Genomic DNA, 21,690 nt, shown 5'->3' on the forward strand with positions numbered 1-21,690 from the left:
ATTAGTTTAGTTTCTTCCAAAAGGCTCTCATCCAATCATGGTAAAAACCAACTAGTTTTCAGAGAGACATGGGATGTGAGTCTAAATCTACCTTCCTGCTGAAAAATGTGGGTAAGACCCTCTTTCACACCTTTGTATCCCATCCATCATTTTAAGGCTTCATAAGTCCTGAAGTTAGAAGTTGTATTTTAATAACATATCTCACATTTAGTTATGTCTTACAGATAACAAGACTATTGATGCCTACAATGTCCTGTGTATTTTTCAGTATTTTTAAGCAAGTTACTTAATCACTCTCATCTTCCATTTTCTTGCCTATGAGTTGGGGTTGTGAAAGTCAGAGATTCCACAGGGACACTCTTTGTAAAGGGCCACACAAGCATTATTGAATGTTAGCAAAGATGATTTCACAGCCAAGTCCCAGAGAAGGTAGCCGAAAGTTAGTGTTTTCCTACAGAACATCAACAATTACCTCAAATGTTTCTTGGCTTATAATTATGATTCCTCCTAGTGTAAGTTTTTGTCCTTATTAGTAGGAAGGCAGGTAACATTTTTTAAAAAGGAAAACAAATCTAAAAGCGATGAACTGACTACATAGACACCCAGAAAGACTCACAAGAAATAATGCATTTCTCATTGATTTGGCTATTAAAAAATATAGCATTTTGTTTGGAGGAGAGGACAGAAAACAGGTTTGTCTATTTTCCCATAAGGAAGCCTCCATTTCAAACTGCTGGAGTTGAAGAACAAGATTTTCTTTCAAGGCGAATATTAAATACTCTTCCTTAAAAAAATGTATATAATCAACTCCAGGAGCAGTCCACGGTATTTACAAGAAAAATCAGATTCGAATTGATGAACCCAGTTCATCAAATGGGGGTTATAATTATAAGGTATACTTATAAAGATTAATTAAGATAATATATGTTTTTTTTAGAGTGTAGTTTTTTTCCCCATCTTTATTGAAATAATATAGACAATTAGTTGCTTGTATTTACATTGTACAATTCAATGAGGTGTTTTTTTTCCAATTATACTTGGCATACAATAATATACCAGTTTCAGTTATACAGCATAGTGATCAGAGATCCACATAACTCGCAAAGTGATCACTTCACTAAATCTAGAATCCCTCTTCTCCCTTACATATTTATTGCAACATTATTAACCATCTTCCCCATGCTACACTCTACATCTCCATGTCTGTTCTGCAATTGTCCATTTGTATCTCTTAATGCTTTTGCCTTTTTTTGTACCCCACCCCCTCCCATCCAGTATCCCTCTAAATATTCTCTATATCTATGAGTTTATTTCTGCTTTTGTTGTTGTTGATTTTGTTCTTTAGATTCCACATGTACATGAAATCATGTGATATTTGTCTTTCTCTATCCAATCCATTTCATTCAGCGCAATACCCTCTAGGTCCATCAAGGCATTATCTTTTTCCATTCCCTTCCTTTTAGTCTGTGTGTGTCTTTTAATCTAAAGTAAGTCTCTTGTAGGCAGCATATGTAGGAGTCTTGTTTTCTTATCCATTCAGCCACTCTATCTTTTGGTTGGAACACTTAATTCCATTTGAGGTACTTGTTGATAGAAATGTAGTTATTACCATTCTTTATTCCTGTTTTTGATACATGTTTTTTCTTCTTAAAGAAGTCCCTCCAACATTTCCTGTAATACTGGCTTGGTGATGATAATAAGTTCCTTTAGCTTATTATGTCTGGGAAGATCTTTATCTGTCCTTCTACTCTAAATGATGGTTTTGCTGGATAAAGTATTCTTGATTGTAGATCCTGGGTTTTTATCACGTTGAATATTTTGTGTTAAGCCCTTCTGTCCTACGTAGTTTCTTTTGAGAAATCAGCTGCCAGTCTTATGGGTGCTCCCTTATAGGTAACTAACTACTTTTCTCTTGCCTCTTTTAAGATTCTCTCTTTGTATTTAACCTTTGGCATTTTAATTATGATGTGTCTTGACGTGGGCCTCTTTGGGTTCCTGGTTTTGGGGACTCTCTCAGCTCCTTTGGGGTTTTATGTCTATTTCCTTCATAAAAGGTTAGAGAAGTTTTTCATCATTATTTCTTCAATAGCTCTTCAACATCTTTTTCCTTCCGGTACCCCTGTGACACAAATATTTTTTGTTATTATTTAATAATGTCCCATAGGCTCCTTAAATTGTAATTAGTCTTGGCTTTTTTTCCCTTGCCATTTTGATTGAGTATCCTTGGTTTTCCCATCCTCTATCTAGGTCATTTGATCCTCTTCTTTATTTACTTTGTTTATTCCATTTAATATATTGCTCATCTCAGATAATGTGCCCTTCATTTTTGACTGGTTTCCTGTTACAATTTCCATTTAAAGTTTGATGTTTTTTGTCTCTTTGTTAAAGTTCTCACTGAATTCACCTACACTTCCCCTAAGTTCATTGATCATCTTTGTAACTAGTGTTTTGAACTCTGCATCTGTTAGATTGCTTGACTCCATTATTCCTGGATCTCTGTTCTGTTCTCTCATATGGTTTCTGCTTCTTTGTCTTCTCGTTTTGACAGATTTTCTGTGTCTGTTTCTATGTATTAATCAAAGCTCCTAAGTCTCCTGGTCTTATTAGCTTGGCTTTGTGTAGTAGGTGTCCAGTGGCACAGTCCTGAGAGAGGTTCAGCTGCAGGCCAAGTTTAGCCCTGGCCTATGCCCCTCCAGGGCCACCTGTTAAGATTCAGCACACAATCCACAGAAGCTGTGCTTATAGTTGCCTCAAAAGGCCACTCCAGAAACCATGGCCAGTTGCCTCCAGTATGAGTCTAGGTGCTGCTCAGCAAGGAGCACCTGACTCGCTGAGGATATACCTGGATGTGGCTTGGGTGGGGCTGTGAGTTGGGGGAGGCAGAGTTTCAGGGAATCTTCTGGGTGGAGCAACCTCTGTTATCCAGTTTGATGATATTTCAGCTATGGTGGCGCTGTGTCCGTGCACTGGGAGTGGGGAGGACTCAACAGGGAACGATGGATACCACCAGCACTCCTGTGCTGAGCAAATCACACTTTGCCTCTCACTGTGAAAACTCAGTGTTGCCTGGTAAGTCCCTGGTGCCCCCTGTGCAGCCGAACCACCACTGGTGCTCAGAGGGAGCAGGTCTGTCATCTCGAAAATCCACTTGCTGACGTGGCCCCGGCCCTTTAAGAGGCTTCTGCCGGCTGCTGCTGCCGCAGCCTCCATCTCACTCAGCCGCTTGGGACCGGGCAGCCCCATGTCCTCACCCCATCCACCTTCTGCCATTGCAGGGTAATTTCTTAGATTTCTCCCTAGTTGTACGGCTTGTTCATCTAGATCCCAGGCGATTTTCCTTGCTGTTGCTCCTTGTTTCTGTCATAACTTTGATTTGGTCGCCAGAGGGATGAACAGAGAGCCTCTATCATCTACGCTGTATTTTCTCTCTCTCAGATAATATATGGTTTAAATGCCTAACAGAGCAAATGACCAAGAAATCTTAGCTCCTTAGGAATAGCACCGTGTTGAAGGAGCCGGCTATGTTTTTAGAAGAAAAGCATAGAAGGATATTAGCAGTACCTGGAGAGAAACCTGCTGAACTTTCTCTATGGTAACACATTGGAGGTTGTGGGGGCGGGGTGGTTCTGTAGTCTTGTATCCTGGAAGACCAGCTCTTTCTTCCTTTGTAGTGAGATTTCTAGTTTCCTGCCTTGTTTCCCTTGAGCCATTGCATTGCTAAGAAGTGACCTCCTTCCTTTGAACCAGTCCCCAGTCTCCTCAGCGCCTGTCTTTTCAACAGGTCAGCCTTTGTGTGCCTCCTGCTTTCCTCGCACACAGCCTACCCTGTCTCTGCCTACTATCGCATTCTTTGGGCCAAGGACTGTAACTTTACTCTCTCGGCCACTATCCCATGTGACGTTGCATTCCGATTGCTCCCTCTTACTGCCTGAGTTTCCTCTGAGTTGTCCAGACACAGTGCCTGGCAGGTGGGGTGAAATGCTTGTGACAGTTAGCTGTGTACCTTTCCCCTGGGGACAGCTTTGTTCCTGGGAAATGACAGATGGTGGGGAACCTATGCAGAGAAGTGAAAATGGCAGTGTCCTACCCCAGAGTGCACACCTCGTTGCTCTGGGAAGCCAGGAAAGACTGCAGCTTTGCCAAGTGTTTTCTGCCTTGCTTTGTCAAATGTTGTCTCTTTCTACAGTAATCCCAGGGCCTCTTTTCATCCTAGGGTTTTATTCCAAATGGAATGTTAAGAGGGTTCAGATGCGAAGAGATAGGTCAGGGCTTTGGGGGTGGGGAGAGGTGTGAGCTTGTCCAGATCTGTGGCTTTGCCAGGACTGTTTTTAAGTTGACACAGGGCTAAATAAAAAGCCCCTTGCTTTGATCTCAGGGACTTCCTGAGTAGACTGTCTGATTAGATAAAGATCACGTATTCCACCACCCCCCATTCTTTAGAAAGTAATCTAAGCTTTGCGGCCATTTTCATGTACTGTGCTGTCTCCTTCCCAAAGTCTGTCTCCTCTCTGTCTCATTGGGTCTCTTTCTGGGTCTTGGGTTTTTCTTTCTGTTTGAGCAAGAAAAGGAGCCTGAGAAGATAGAGCTCTTCTTCCCCCTTTAATTCTTCTTAAGTTGTTTAGAAACAAAGCGAAAGCTTTTTGTTCGAGAGCCTCATATGGACCTCGTCTGGTCGTGGGCATCAAAGGGAATTAGTCTCTGCTTGCAACATGGTCAGCGGCTGGGATGCTACGAAGTGAGCTAGTTGGCAGGTGGAAGGTTTTGAGAGAGAAATATAGTCAGTTTCTGCATTGGGTTCATCAGGTAAGACATCAGGGTCTGAGGGATATGTATGTGGGAGGATATCTCTTCTCTTAGAGCAACCGGGACCGTTTAATCTAGATCCAGGACATGTACAGCAGACTCTCTTTGATGATGAGGAACTGACTTGCTCTTGGGAGTGGGACAATTTTAAGAAATGCTGGAACCTAAAGCGCTGCCAAATTAAAAATCATCTAGGCTGGGTCACAGCTTTCCAGTTTAATTCAGGAGGAGAGTCTCTTTATGACATTAAAAGAATGAGATTTCATAAAAGGAGAATTTTAATATTTTATTTTACTTAACCTTCTGTGCCAATCACTGTTCTAGGTGATACACCCACCCTCTCTCTCACACACACCATTTATATAATATAAGTTTTAACATTACATCTTCATGACAACCCTATGAGCAGCAGTACCATTTGCTAATCATATTTTACAAATGAGGAAACTAAGGTACGGAGAAGTTAAGTATCTTGCTCAAGGTCACACAGCTAGCATGTGGCCAGTTAAGGAATCAAACCAAGGAAGATTAAAGATTCTAGCTCAAGAATCTGACTGCTGCTTGCCCACCTCACCCTTATAACACACACACACTTAGAAATTCACTAAGAAAACACTCATGGAAAGAAGTTATAAATTTATGAATTCAATAATATTTTAAAATATTTATATACACATGAAAAATAGTTACATATTTATGTGGGAGGCAGTTGAATGTAGCGGTTTATTCATCAGTTTCACAAGCATTTCTTTGAGAGCCAACTGTGTGCCAGGCCCTGAGCAAGGTGATGGGGATCGAATGGTGACTGAAATACACCAGGTCCTTGTGTTCAAGCTGAGGCTTCAAGGCAACAAGTCTGAGCCAAGAGACCAAGGTTCATGTTTATATTACAACACTACTGAGGATTTTAGATGCTGTGGGGCCAGGGTTCTGGAACTTCCTGCAACTGAGCAGTTCCCTCCTTGGATCCAAGCAGTAATCATCACTTGCCCAGAGAGGAAGACTCTGTTCAAGGCAGTGTGCTGCAGCTGGGCTCCCTGCTGGTCTGCCCTTACTCGACATGACAATTTTGACGAAGATTGTCACAGTCAGGATTCATATGGTTTAGGTGCCTGTGAAAGAAACTGCTAAGTTTCTCTTCAGGATCTTCCTTATTTGTCACAGAATCCTTATTTGTTAGCTGGAGAACATGGTTGCCCCAGATAAAGTTACTATTCCTCATCAGTTCTTGCAACTAGGATGTCTGTATGACTAAGTTCTAGTCAATGGGATGCAAAGACAAATGGTGTCTGCATCTTCTGGGAAGTCTTTTTTCACTCCTTGTTCTTTTTTTTTTTTTTGCTGACTGGAATATGAATGTGATGGCTGGAGCTTTGGCAGTCATCTCATACCATGAAGTGGAAACTGAAAAGAAATTTAGAGCACTGAGATTGAAGAAATTTGGATCCCATACCCTGAAACTATCTATCTCCAGAGTTATTTTGTATGAGAGAGCAATAAATCTCTATTTTATCTAAGCCATGGTTACTCTGTTTTACTCTAACTTAATTTAGCTAAACCTAATCTGAATTGATATGGCTTCTCTCTTAAATAATATGTGATATGGTTTTATTCATTTGAACCTTTCTAAAGCTACCTAATATCTGTCCAATATGTTTCCTTTATCTTTAAATTAACCAGAGTTAAGTTCTTTTTTTTCGGCCTTGAGCCCCAACTGGTACTGTCTGTCTCTAAGTTCTGCCTTTGGGTTTGCAGACACAGGATGATGCCAATGCTTTTAAGGTTAAAATGCCTCCTCAAATGGAAGCTAGTATACCACATAGAACTCTGCCCATGAAGTCTGAACTTTCTTGGGAATTTGGGAAGTATTTTTGCTTAAGGCATACTCTACCATCCTTTCCATGGATTTAGTTCCAGAAAAAAGATAGCATCCTGTGGTTTTATAGAGCTCATGACCTCCTCGGCAGTGCTGAGTGTGGAACTGGGTGCTCTCACTGCAGGGCATGGTTAGCGGGGCCAGTGGTCCAAGTTGTTGGTCACTTGCCACAGGAAGGGGAATCTGGGACCCCTTTCCCTAAAGCTCGACCTGCTGCCCACCCCCCAGCCTCTGAGTTTGGGGTTCAGGGTCATCTCCTCAATGCAGGTTGGGCAAATTCTCTAGCCCCCTGTTCTTCAAAGTTTTCAGGACTACCTGTGCTTTCTTCCATCAGCACCGCTGGCACCTTCTTGCTCACTGGAAGAGCCCTGCACGGTCTCTGTGGGGCCTGTGCTGATCAGAGTCTCCTTCCTTTATTTAATCGGACTACACCCACACCATATGCTGGGTGCCCTGCTGGGGCCACAAATCCATGGATGACAGGACACCATTATCCTCCATGGGCCTCTGTAACGTCTGGGATTTGTGTGTGTGTGTGTGTGTGTGTGTGTGTGTGTGTGTTGTAGATGAGGTTAACTTGCAATAATCTTTTTCCTATAGCCCAGACTTAATCCCTTTATATTTTTAGGCATCATAGCAACCTTAGAACTCTGAAAAACAACTCTTTTTTTTTTTTACAAGTAAATGAAATAGAATGTGAGATTTTTTTCAAGCTGCTATTTCACCTTTCTTTTTAGTTCTCTCTTTTCTCTAATCTGTGGCTTGTCTAGCTCTCATTTCCCACTCTCCTAGTGACTGTTCCCTGTTATAATTAATCAAGGTTCATTCATCAGTCCTTGGCCCCTGGGAGACTCAGACCTGATGTGGATCAGCCGCCCTGGTATGCCTGAGCTCTGTCTTCTACAACTTGTAGTTTCTGACTAGAAGCAGAAACACCTGGCATGCTGGACTCACATCTGGTTCACCCAGCAGAAGCCAGAAGTGGCTCATCGTCTAGTTGTTCTTACCCTGTTTGATCTTCAGCAATTCAGTTTTTCAGGAGAGCAGAGCGTGGGACAAATTCGTGGGCAGACTGGAACGTTGAGTTACCAGCGATGGCAGTGGGATGGGCTACGAGAAGGACTGCAAAGTTCAGGGAAAAGCCCTGTTTGGTTTCAGAGGGCCCTGTTGGAATTTGGAAAGTGCTCAGATGAGAATCAAAACTCACTCCTTCATACCCTACACAGAGGCCGTTTTGGTGTAGGCAAGGTGGGGCAGAGGGAACAGAATTAAGTAGGGATATCATCTCCACATTTGAAGCACCAATGGTAAAAGAAGAAATTTGGATTTGGAGCCAGACATATCCAGGTTTATATATGGATCTACTTGTGTGATGATGGGTAACTCTTTCATGAGCTTTAGGCTCCTCACCTGTGCCATTTTAAAAAAAAGTTGATTGAGATAATTTCCCAATCCCATGTCTAGCATGAAGATGATTACGAAACACGTGTTTCAGCCTGAAGTGAGAGCCAGCAGACCAGAGCTGGCACTTTATGCTGCCTCCTAGCTCCTCCCACAGCCCCCAGGGCAGGACTGCAGGACTGCAGAAGTGAGTGGAAACTGCGAGTCAGCAAGCTGTGCCCTCTTATCCAGAATATGCTGGGTTTGGGATGAGGTTCTAGGTCCAGTACTCTGTTTATCCCAGACCGTGCACATGTGAGTGGAAGGGAGAAGTCAGAAGTCGGGGAGAGACAGTGCCTGCTTCTCGCTGAGGAACCGAGGAACCGAAGCAGCTAGTAGGAGGGGCTTTACTACCTGCGAGCAAATGACTTCAGATGTCCCAACCACCATCAACCCGTGCCGCCTGCACACCCTCCTCTGTGTGTGGACTCATATGTGCCAAGGGTTGTTAGAATAATGACCTTGTAGTATGTCATCCAACCTCACTACATCATTTATTTTTTCTTTTTAGTTTTGCTTATTTTTAGTACTTGGTTTAAAATATATCATATATACAGAAAACAATGTAACAATTGTACATCACCCAATACTCAGATTTAACCAGTATTAACATTTTGCCATATACATATTTTTAGGTTTCTTTTTGAGAAAAAGAGATAAAATATGACCTCTAAAATTTTTCCACTTTTCACCCATCGCTCGCTGTCATCCATCCACAGAGGTAATCGTTATCTTTAAATTGGTTGTTAGCCTTCCCATGCATAATTTAGTACTTTTACTACTTTTGTCTGTGTCCAGCCATAATATATTATTATTTTGTGAGTTTTTAAGTTATTGAAATTGTATAATACTTTACATATTCATTTGCAATTTGCTTTTTTCCATATTACATTTTTATGACACATCTGTAACAATATTCATAGCTCTAGATCATTTATTTTAACAGCTGAATGGCATTCTATCTTATTAATGCAACATGGTTTATTTGGCCATTCCTCTGTTGGTGGACAATTTAAGTTGTTTTTAATTTTTGATAATACAAAAAAGGCCCTCGGGAGTGAAATCGTGAATTCTGCTACCTGACAGTTTCAACTTTACTAGGTATAGTCAAATTATTCTCCAATTTACATCACCATATGCAGTGGCAATAAATGTTTCTGTTTTCTTACCATTTTGCCGTTACTTGGTATTATCAGACTTGTTTTCCTAAGTAAAATATGGCAACTCTGATTTGTTAATTACAAATGCCATAATTCATCCCACCCTGGCCCCATGGTACCTATCATATTGTATTATAACCATCCGAGTTAGTCAGCCCCATGAACCATTCATTTATGACAGCGTTCCAGTCCATTCCTTTTTGTGTCTCCAGTACCCAGCACGATGAATGCTGAAAGACACAGTAAGTACTCAGTACATACGAGGTGACTTAAATGTAAAGGATGAAGAAATCAAAGAACAGAATGGTTAGGGAAGACTTAATGTATGGAGTAGAATGAATCAGACCTTCGAACACCCCTGGTTAGAGCGTCAACCAATGTAACCATTTTGGAAGGCTCTTGGGCAGCATCCACTAAAGCATGCATGCTCTATGACCAATTAATTCTACTCCCAATAGAGATGTGTACATATGGGCACCAAAAGACATACCCTGGATTGCCCACAGCAGCACTGTTTATAAAATCTCCAAACTGACAACCACCTAAATATTTACCCATGGTAGAACTGTTAAATACTGGACAATGATCAGAATGAATGACCTGTATCTTCCAAGCAGCAGTATGGAAGACTCTCGCAATATGATATTGAGCAAAAGATGGCAGACCTCAAGGAGCATATGCTGTATGAATTCATATAGTTGAAGTTTAAAATTAGGCAAAACTAATCTGGTATAGAAGCTGTGATACTTTTTGTGGGAAGTGAGTAATGACTCTAAGAGGGCAGAGGATTGCTGGTAATATTTTACTTATTTTGTATTGAGGTAAAATATATATAATGCAATTCAATTTTTAAAGTGCACAATTCAATGAGTTTTGACAAATGTGCACAGTTATGTAGCTACCAGCATAATCAAGCTGTAGAACATTTTTGTCACCCCAGAGAGCTCCCTTGTGAACTACGTTCTATTTCTTGACCTTGATCATAGGCGTTGGTTATGTGAGTGTTTCCGCTTTGTGAAAATTCATTGAGCTGCACACTTATGACACATGTGCAATTTTCTGAATGTATATTATATGTCAATAAAATGTTCAAAGAATATTTTTTAAAAGATTGGCCCCAAAATTAGTAACTGGCTACAAGATGGCCAATTGAGTGACAAAGGTGATGGGAGAAGAACAGTTGGGAAGACAGTTAGAATGGTCTAGTGTAGAAATATCAGAGGAGAGGGAACAGAAAGTGAGTCTTCACTGTCATCTCAAGCTTCAGTTTTGTACATTTGCTGCTGGTGAGTGTTGTAAACCAGCCTTTATCTTCTAGAATTGGATCCCCATTTTTTTTTCCTCTTTATAATATCTTGTAATAACAGAAGGGAGCACTTAACAGTGGCTCAGTGGTAGGCTTTTCGTGAGACATAGAGCAGGCGGCCTTGGCCTCCATTCAATAGAGTCCCTGGGTGAGGTCCCTAAAACATTCTTAACAGGAAGTTCTGCCTTCCATAGCCATGAGTACAGAGCACTTTACTCTCTTTTGACTGACAGAATCCTGGTCACGTGGCTCTGAGGCATGAGCTCTTTGGAAATCAATTCCTGGTCTTGGCTGGGCAGCACCTGGCAATCCCTGACGGGGAATTTAAAGACTCCTTGGGGACAGGTGCATCAGTGATGTGAGTCTCTCCAGTCTTCCCCTGTATAAGGACCTCACTTTAGTTATGTTAGTGACAACAGGGGCAGTGAATTACATTAGAGACCACAGAGAAGATTTCATCCTGGCTTTTTATCTTTGCCTTTTTTTTTTTGGCCTTTCCCCTTCTCTATTTGCTGAGCTCTGCAAAGGTCCAAAAAAAGGCGAGGGGTGAGGAATAAAGGATGGTACAGATAGACAAAGCTAAACTGCATGTCTAGTGGTGTAAAATTTTAAAGTGTTGCTTGTTAAAATCTGCTACCATTCCCTTTCACTAAGGAATTAAATGTATGCTTCATTTAGACTGTTCCCTTTCATGGCCAATAAAATATTTTGCCATGACCTTTGTGAAAAAATAAACTTAACTGCATAGAAAAAAATTTCTTTTTCTTTTTTAAAAGTCAGGCTTGAAATTTTTATATCCTTTGAGTCATATCCTTGAAGCAATTGGCTGATTAATTCAAGAAATGTTTCTTTCCCAATTCAAACATAACATTTTGAAAATCATCCATGAATTATATGTTCCAAGAATGAAAGGCTTTTCTGTGTCATTTAAAAGATTTTTTTTTTCATTTTGAGGGCAATGATGAATATCTATAAGGGCACATTTATTACTCCCAGAACAGATCGAAAATTAGCAAAGTCATAAAATTTTTACCCAGCTTTGCTATTGCAGCTGTGTCTCAACCAGTCCCCCACCAATTCCCCTGCTGTTAAAATGGTTAAGGATGATGTTATTTTTGCCATTACAGGCAAGGCACTGGTCTTTATATGTTGGTTTTCCAAATCTTTACATGGAGATATAGAAAAAAATCTGTATCTAAGCTTTGTACTTCTAGTGGGGTTCGACAAAGATTTGATAGTCCCATAAATTTGTTTCTGAAAAATCTCACCTTCTGATCCCAGAAAACGTCCTTCTTCTTCTAATCCAATAAGGTAAAACAATAACTAAACCTCAGAAAAGCAACTGGCTATAAGCTTTCCGCCTTAATTTACACTACTGTATTCAGGATCTGTACACACAGACGTATGTTTCTGTATATACTCATCCAATAATTACCAAAGCAAGCCTTTAATTAGTCTGAAATCGTGCAGACATAATGGTGATGACCCACACATTTTTCCATTGGAAACTGTAAATGATAACAAAGAGAGAAGCCCATCCCCTCTCCTTGCCACACATACTTCCTGTGAAGCTATTTCATGACTCTTTGTATGTCAGGCCAGCATCACTGCTCATGGGGATGTTGCTCACTCACTGTGGCTCAGTTGATTAGAGCAGTGCTACTCATTGTGGTCTATGGAGAAGGACTGGTCTGTTGTCAGCAAAGAGAAGAATTCAAAAATTAAGAAAAGGTGTTCAGAAGTTTTTAGAGGTATTTGGCAGAGATGATTTCTATCTGAATCTAATCATAACAACTAGGGGTTTATTTATGTATTTTTTGTAAAAACTTAATGGCATTGAAATTTAGTAGAGCTCCTATTTCTGGTCAGAATGAGATTAAAGTGTCTCTTTTGGTAGAGTTATCACCAACACAAAACCTCTTCATTACATGAGCATGCTGACAATAATAATAAGCTTATATCTGAATAGCACTTAGTAAGTATTAAAGCATGAAGTGATGTCTTGGTTTGGGACCCCCCAGATGCAGATCTGGAGAGAATAACCTGAGCAAGTAGCTCCTTTGGGAGACGATTCCAGTGAGTAGGAGTAGAGAAATGGAGATGAAAGACAGGGTTGAGAAGGAAACTAGTACATGGTATATTGACCATCATGGACGACTGGAGCTCGGTCCCACTGGAAACTCTGGGAATGGTATTAAGTATGCCTCAGAATTGCCCCCCGTCCCCCTCTCCACACCCCTCCTCCCGCTTGAGGGGTGAAGGAACTAGGTTATTCATCTACCAAATTCTTGTCAGTCAACTGTGAAGAGTTCCTGAGGGACACTCTTAACTCCCGGCACTTCAGTCTGCTCCTGTGCAAGCTGAGTGGGCCCCACTGGCTAGAGAAAGCTAGTAGGCAAAGACTTGCAGATGCCTCCAAATGAGAATTGGGCTGGTATGCAAGATATGGCAAGTTCCAAAGGATATGAAGGACATCGAAAGTGTCTGCCAATGAATAGGTAGGACAGGTGGTCTTATCCAATTTTTAGATAGTAAACTGAGGTCCAGTTTAGTATTATAATAACAAGTGGGATGAGAAGGATCTCTCCCTTTGGTCTCCTACTTTGGGTCCATCCAGAGCCCATTCCACTAGCTTTCATTCCTGCCTTGTATAACCAGGTAGTTGTTGGTCTACCTGTGTGGCAGAGACTGGCTGGGTGCTCAGCCCATATCTGCTTACTAAGTCCCCAGATGGACTCCTTCCCCAGTCTCTCTTTCAGAAGAGTGTGGCATGTAACGAATCTGTGGGTTGAGTGGAAGTGATATACAGTACTTCCCTGCCTGACCTATACAAACCTTTATGCATATTCTACCTGCTCTTTACTCTCTGAACCAGCTGGAATAAAGATGACCCTGAGGGTATCCTAGAGAGTCACACCTTGAAGATGGCCAAGCCACAATAAGGAAGGAGCCTGGGTCCCTGGATCATCACTTAGAGGAGAGCCACTTGGCCAGAAACATACTCTTTAGATTTTTTTCTTGTGTTAAGCTGCTATGATTTTGAGAATTGTCTATCGCAGCAACTAACATTACTTTAAATAAGGCTACATACACATGTGATCAAATAATTCAGTTTTTATTTCATCACTTATTATCTCAGATGATGTATGTATCTATTTATCAGCTATTTACCCTCCAATGAGAAGACCTGGATTTGTACATTGCTGTATCTTTGGCATCTGGAACAATGCCTGGCAACTAGTATGTGTTCAATACATTTTTGTCTAGTTACTAAATATTAGTGCCCAGTCTTCATTGCAGATGGTACACAACAGGCCCTGTGCTGGGAACTTTATGTCTCTTATTTTAGTTCATATTCACAATTATATGAGGAAACTGAAATGTGTAGAGGCTGGTTAACTTATCCAGTGGTACCCAGCAAGCTAGTGAGGGAGCAAGGGCTGGAATCTAGGTAGTCTGAGTCTGATTCAACTCTCAAACTCTTAAGCCCTCTGTACATTGCCTGATGACGTCTGCCAGGTGCAGTGCTAGCAGCTGGGGGTGTAGGAAAGCGTGAGACACAGCACCAGCCCCTGAGGCCTGCCCAACAGGCAACAGCATGGAGTTTATGTGCAGTGGGGGAAAACAGACCAGTCTCTGTTCTCATCCTGGCGCTTTGCTAGAAATGTTGAGCTCTTCTACTTAACCTAACCTGAGCTAGGACTCAGCTACAGGATCAAAAATTCTCTTATGAAATGAGAGAATGGAGCAGAATATATAGAAACGAGGCCAGGTTCCGTCTCCAGTGTGAGACACCATAAAGATTGGTGCGGGGACATTTGGCAGATTTGAACAATTCGAGCAAAGGCAGGGTGAGTTGGAGCAAAACAAACAAAAACTGATCTTGTGAGTGTTGGGAAGAGTTAAGAAGAGAGTAGAGCAAGGGGTTAAGTTTAAGAATGTGAGCTTGGTGATTAGACAGAACTGACTTCAACCAGCTCTGCATTTATGGAGTATTAAGACCTTGGGCAAGTTTGCTAACCTTGTTGAGCTTCTTTTTCCTCATCTTTAAAATGGATTTAATATTCCTGCCTCCCACAGTAAAACAATTAGCTTAGAAGCCTAGAGTGAAGAGTGACTGCTATAGCAACTATTCTTTGATCCCTGGCCTTAGGATGGAGAATTCTACCCTCTTGGCCACAGAGCTCTAAAGACAGAAACTGTTGGGAGACTATAATCATGGCGGACACTTGAATTGGGCTGAAGAGAAAGCTCTGCACTTCCCAGACCTCTCCCTCGCTCTTCTCATGTGCAGCCGCTAGAGGGCCATGGGCATCTCTTTTCCACTATGGGCTTGCTCACAGGTGGCACCCAAGCGGCCCAGTGGATTACTAGAAAAAGGCTCTCTTTTCAGGCAGAGGCAAAGGAGCAAAACATTTGATGAAAGCAGCTGCTGAGGGGTCATATTTACAGGTGCTGCAGGTGAGGGCACAGAGATCCTACTCTGCTGCAGGCAAAGTTGGCCTTGAACACATGATCCACTTTCTGTGAGGGAAATTAATTATCTGGAGTTACCCTGGGGCTGGCTTGTGGCCTTGTATTGAGTTAGTTAGGTCTTCTTGTCTTATTAGATAACCTGAGAAGAGGGGTGTGGATTTCTAAGGATCACTCATTGGCCTCCTAGAGCTTTGGGACTAAAAACTAGCTAGCTCATCTTGATTGAGGAAGATTATAGTTTAGCAAATTCCAAAGTTGTGACACTGTCCTCATGAAGGACAGAATACAAGGGATGGTCTCAGTAGGCAAAGTGCCCAGGAGCCTTCCTCTGCTCGCATTTCATTTTACCTTCCAACTTTTAGTTCATTAGATCAGCAAGGCCTGATATGAAAAGGCAAATAGCCTTTTCATTGCTCATCGCAGTCACTCTCACTGTAGTAGGAAAGAGCTGTTCCCTTTAATGTTCTATGCTAAAATTTTAACAAAACCTCCTGAGATATGGCTCCATAACTTGCCACTCTTGTTCCTCTGCTTATCACTGTAAACATCTCAGTCTTCAGAAAACACAGAGCTCTTTCCTTGTTGCTTGCCTTTGTCCATACTGCTTTCTTGCTCCAAATGTATCCACTTCCACCTCTGTCTTCACTGCTTTATAAAATACCACTCCTCCATTAGACCCTGCAGCTACTTTCCTGATTCCTGCCTCTTTTTTCTTATCATACTTTGCACTTACCCATATCAGAGGGTATTATTGCTGTACATTTTTTATCTGTCCTCAGCATTCAATTATTGAGCCTCTCATGTGCTTCATCTCCAGCGTCTGCTTGGATACCTGTCCTGACAAGGGACTCACTGCCTCAAAGGTAATGCATTTTGCTGCAATAAGCTCTTTGCAAAAGTAGTTTTTCTGTTATTAGAAACCAAATCTGCTTCCCTGTTGATTTTCTCTCCTCCATTTCAGTTGCCTAAAATTCCTTCAGATACGAATAAAGCTTCTTATTTCATAATTAGAAATAGATCTTAAATACCCTGAGAGTAGGCAATACATGGATAATTCATTCTTAAGTGTAAATGACTGATAAAAGCTTTTACATATGTACAAGAGTTTATAGGCGAGCCTAAAGGTGGGTCATTTCGAATATTAAAGATACCAAGAATATGAGGACACCAAGAAATTGATGTAGTAGAAAGAGCATTGGGCTAGGAAATGAAAGATGGGACCAATGTGATTTATTTACTTTTGTCATCTGGGAAAGGATGATGAATAGTTCTACTTATTACCATAATCGCAGAATTTTGTTGGAAAGCAGCCCTGCTCATCTGTGCTGTCTTAAGCCTTTACTCTAGCTTGGTTTTCTTAGCTTTTTCATAGTGCTGGGTAGGCAAAAAGTTGCATGTGTGGCAATAAGCTTTGGCCTTCTGGTAGCTGGATTGACATTCTTGGTGCCAAAGATGTTATGACTTACACCACCCACCATCACATCAATCAATGAGCCATTTATTCCCACCTGGTGTGAACCTTCCTCTCCCTGCTTCAAAGCCCTGCTTCACCAGGGCTGTTTATGGGATTTGTGTCATAAATATTTGCATATAACACATTTACTGTAGGTAACACATTTTATTATGATTTTATTATATATTCTCTTTTCCTGGAGTTTTGCAAGTAAAGATTACATAAGAACCAACTCTTTATTTGTCCTAAGTTCCACACTATAGAACCAGGTCATATTACAACTGCTTGATGCACAATATTCAATGACTCAATAAATACTTTACAAAAATAATGTTTTTTTTCCTTTCTTAAAACATAAAAAATTAGGATTTCCTAGACTTGAGTCCCCCTCTTCTTTTTATATTTATTTATTGTTAATATATTGGTGGAGAAAAAGATTGTTAAGATGGTATTAAAATAAAATAGATGAAATGAGGTCCATGTTATTTTTTTCTATCCATCTTGCTTTTTTTTTTTTTCCCTTTGGAAAAGTGCCACTCCCTGCTTCTTTGTAAGATCTTCCTGACTTCTGTAAGCCTTCTGGACTTACTAAGACAAGAGCAGAAATTCTGCCATTTTGAAGCCTTTTAGTAGCATCAAACATTATACTAATATTGGCTTTTTATTTTAAAGCTCATTTAAAACCAAGCCTCAGATTTGTCCCTAAAATATCCAAATGCCTCCACCCCCACCCCCACCCGCCCACTCCCTACCCAGTCTTAGGTAAAGGCATTTGGACACTGAGACTTTAGCAAGGTGCCTCATAACTAAATAATATTTGGTTTAAGGTGAGAATTTTCTCGATTTTGATATATTTCCATTAAGTTATTCATTTTTAAAGAAATCATTACAAATTCCCTTTTTCTTCCACCTCCCTAAGCCCTGTCTGAACTCTCACAGAAGTGATTAAACAGTTCACGATGACAACTCCAGAGAAAAGTTTAAGCTTAAGTCACATTCATATTAAATAAGTTACATATAAAAACTTATGTTTACAACTTCAGTCTCTTTCCCCTTTTGCTTCTCTAGGAAACACTGGATCTGGGTGTAAATTGAAACCCACCCACTATGGCTTCCAGGTTCTTCTGGCTTCTTTGTCCTCATCCTCCTGCCCACATCACCCGTAGGAGGAGGTCCAAGGAGGTCTGTGGGCATTGTAGATGGCAAGGGTGGCTTCAGACGGCGGTCACCGGGCCTGGCGCACATCCCTAGTGTAATTTATGAACAATAGTGGTGTGGTATATACAAATACCCATGTATGTGGATAAGAGGGACTCTGCTCCAGGTGGCAGATCAGTACAGTGCATTTGTGTCACAAATACCAGAGGTGGCATCTCTTTAATACTCCCTGGCCTCTTGGAACTGCTTAATGTAGTCTTCATCGGAGGGACTCTCCGTGCACTTCTGTCCATTGTTGGGAGGCCGGGCCTCGTTATACCTGCTCCAGTCTCCCTTGCAGATAATCCAGGGCAGGACATCCACCTTGTAGTGGAGCTCCGCTGAGAACTCCGTGCTGATGAGGTTAGGTGTCCCTGCCCCTTTGCCCCTAGTGATGAGCTGCATGTTGTCGCCATAGCAACAGTGCTGGGCAGCCAGCGTTGTGCTCTCCAAGGACAGCATGGAGCGAATGCAGTACCGGGCTGTGGGCTTGTAGATCTCCAGCTTCTCTTTGGGCCCACTAGCGTCCTTCCAGCGGAAGTCCTTGCGCTTGATGCGGTCGAATATGTCCGCTGTGCTATAGGCCACTTCTGTCGGGTAGGAGCAGGGGCAGCTGGGCAAGTCATTGATCACTTTGTGCATGTACTTCTTTAAGAACTCACTTTTGCAGCTCATCCATCGCTCACAGCTGTCCGTGTCTGAAAAAGGCCACAGAGAAACCCTCTCACCACATGCGAAACTGGCAGTGGGCTGACATTGCAGCCTATCCCTCTTCTCCCAGAGTCAATCCCCTGCCACCCCTTGGCTCATCAGACCATGGGAAACCATACTCACCTCCCTTGAATTTGGGAACTTTGAACTTGACTACCTGTGTGCCATTACCTAGATTTAACCATCATTATATTTGCTTCATTTTTTAATTTTTTTGAAACTATATGATATTATTATTCCTAAGTTTAAGTTTTAGTAGGCATCTACGAAAAAAAAAAAAGAAGAATATAGGGAATAAGGGGTCAACTATAACCTAATTATCACCCATTACAAAATTAACAATAATTCAGAGGGCCATTTTAAATCTTCTCTTTAAATGCATGGTAATGGGGGTAGAAAATACCTCAAAAAATATTTGTAGGACTGTTTTATTTCTGCCACTCACTGGTTTAAACTAGAGCTAGTGGCCTAACCTCTTATCCTTAGGCTCCAAACAGTAACAATCACTGTATGAAAGTCCATATGATAAAATGCTTTAGAGGGAGAAGGGGCTGGTGGCCCCTGCTTTTAGGGAACTTAATATTTACGCCAGAGGACACTGACCTGTAGACTTTGAGCCAGAATTCTGAATTAGTTGCTAACATTTAAGAACTAGGTGATTCCACTTATTCATGCAGATTCCTGGTTTCATGTGAAAATCCAAAAAAAATATGTTTATGCTGGTCCTGCATTGTCCCAGGGGAACAACTGGCAGAGTGAACAGGCAAACAGTGACCATTTGTGCAAACCAAGGTTGAGCAGAAAAAATCTGCTGGGGTCGTCTGTCGGCAGGAAATACATTTAGTTTCACGGGAACAGACGTTATGTTGAAGTAAGGTTGTTGTGTCAGATCATAGAGGCCTTCAGTGCAGGTTAAGCTTGTTCAGAGGGCAGTAGGGAACCACTGAAGGTTTTTGAGTGACAGTGAGCTATCAACTGAGCTGTACAGTAAGAAGATACATTCAGTGCTGATATAAATGCTAAAAGTCCAGGTGAGATTCTCTGAGAGGGAACAGCAGGTGAGATAGGGCTTCCAAGCCTTGGTGGGCTTTGAGTAAAGGGAGGAAGATGTCAAAGATGACTCATGCTCTGGCCCAGGTGCCTGGAAGCTGGTGGTGTCATGAGTGGAAATCAAGTGGCCGGGGAGGGGAGCAGCTTGGAGGCGTTCTCTTCAGTGAAATGAGGAAGAGAGAGATGGGACATCTCTCAGGAAATCAGAAAGGTCTGGCCTAGATGAAAAATGTGGGTTCTTGTGCTAGACCACCTGGGATAGGATCCCAACTGAACTCTTTTGTAGCTTTGTAATTCTGAGCCAGATATCTTTCTCACTGTGCATCAGTTTTCTCATTTCTAAATTAGGGATGACAATAATGCCTGTTTCAGAAATTGCAATGAGGATTAAATAAGAGGGAATGCAGAGATTATATAGAAGAGGGTCCAGGGTGTTGCCAGTGGGCAGGGACATTTGAGGCTCCTTTTGGCTCTGAGTTCTATGATTCCACCCCTGCAAGCCCCTGACTGTGTCGTAGCTGAGAGAGTAGAGGCTCCTTTCTGGGAAGTGTGTCTCTGCAAAGCCAGTGGGGGTCTCCTTCAGAGGGCAGGGTCTTCAGAGACAAAATTCAGGCCCAGTAAATCAGGCCCAGTAAATGGCTTTGCATTTTCCATCCAGAGTGGAAGGTCATCATAATTCATGTACCTATAGGACATCTATTGACTTATTTTTATCTATCAAACATATAAATGTTCAGTGTGATGGATATGTTATAAGTGCTTTACAAATCTGAACTCATCTAATTCTACAATAACTTTGTAAGGTAGGCACTAGTACCTCATACCATTTTACAGATCAAAAAATGGAGGCAGTACTGGGTTAAGGAACTTGACCTTGTACAAGAAATATGCTGGGAGAATTGACCCCATAAGGGGAAAACGAAACATTTAAAGGGATCCAAGGATGATCTTGTGGGCAAAAGGAATCTTCAAAACACTAAATCAATATTTAGATAATAAAGAAAATGAACCTTCTTACCAACTTCAAACAGTTTGGTGGCATTAAACTCCTCGCTTCCCGCAAGCAGACTCACTTCGGTGGCGGCTGTTCTGAAGGTGTCTTCAATTCCTAAACACATACAGGAGCTTATTTTTCCCTAGTTATGTGGAAAAAGTCCCCTTGACCACCAATTAAAAAAAAAACAAAACAAACACACCTGAACAAAGCCTTTTTTTGCGTTTATTACTACTCATGGGTAGAAACTTGCCAACAGAGGAAACAGTAAAAAGCAGGTAGTTGAATGTAAAATATATTAAAACCCCAGATACCATTTGCAGCATGAAATCAGATCCAAATGTGCCTGAATGAATCCTAAGGAACTGATTCACAAGGCCCAGGAGTGGGGTTTTGGGCAGTGGGGGACACATGTCAAGATGCCTTTCTGTCTGGCAATGTCAGAGAAACAAACTAAACTAGAGGCAGTGGTTAAGGATTGAGTGACTGGGTTAAATCATTACCAGGCATGTGACATTGGGCAAGCCACTTAACATTTGTGTACCTCAGTTTTCACATCTATAAAATGGGGAGAAATAAATGACCCACCTCACAGAGTTGAAAAAATTAAACGGGCTATGTATAAAGTACTTAGAGTATTAAGTGGTAAGTGTTGGCTGATATTTTTTTCCTTGAATATTTGTCTAGCTCATTTTGAGGATGCAGCAGTCCACCACTAAATACCAGGTATCACATATATTCTGGAACTTTCAGCATTGCTGATGATGCTTTAATAAGAGTTAGCTGGGCTTGTCATTACTTGCTCTGAGGGACTGAACCCAGCTTGCCTCAAACTTCCTGGCTCCCCTCCCCTCCCCTCCCCAAACTACCACCCCACCCAGGCTTCCTTTACAAACAGGAATCCTATGCAAGCTGAGGCAGTCAGAAGAGGCAGGGATTGTGGAATGTAGACTAGTTGTTGGAGAGCCTTGGCTACTTGCTAGGTATGACTTGATTTCCTTTAAGGGGCTCTCTCTGATCTTAGGTGAGGCTCCTTGAACTTATTTATATGGTTGACCTAAGGTACAAACTTTTACAGCAGAATCACTGCTAGGCCAGGGAGACCACCTGCCCTAGGATTCTTTCTAATGAGGCTGAGAATCAACACACCAAATAGGGAAAAAATCCTGTAAAAAATACCTCATGTTTCCAAGGGAGCCCCAAAAAGCTGGAAGAGCCAGAAAC

The 21,690-nt window shown here is 41.6% G+C and overlaps 1 protein-coding gene across 2 annotated transcripts in view; it reads right to left on the bottom strand.

The window, feature by feature from the left end:
• Positions 1–17,254: 17,254 nt before the first annotated feature.
• Positions 17,255–21,690, bottom strand: part of ISM1 (isthmin 1) — a 66,054-nt gene continuing 61,618 nt past the window's right edge. Inside the window, exons 5-6 of one of the 2 annotated variants that reach the window (XM_039874473.1) lie at positions 20,491–20,580; positions 17,255–18,409 (exon numbers count right to left, since the gene is read on the bottom strand). In XM_039874473.1, coding sequence (XP_039730407.1) covers positions 17,892–18,409; positions 20,491–20,580 — 608 coding nt within the window. In that variant the 3' untranslated portion in view covers positions 17,255–17,891. The remainder of the gene's footprint in view (positions 18,410–20,490; positions 20,581–21,690) is intronic. The other variant, XM_039874474.1, reaches the window with a different exon arrangement.

The sequence above is a fragment of the Pteropus medius genome, unplaced genomic scaffold (genome assembly GCF_902729225.1).
Source record: "Pteropus medius unplaced genomic scaffold, Ma_sr-lr_union100, whole genome shotgun sequence".
Classification (NCBI taxonomy): domain Eukaryota; kingdom Metazoa; phylum Chordata; class Mammalia; order Chiroptera; family Pteropodidae; genus Pteropus; species Pteropus medius.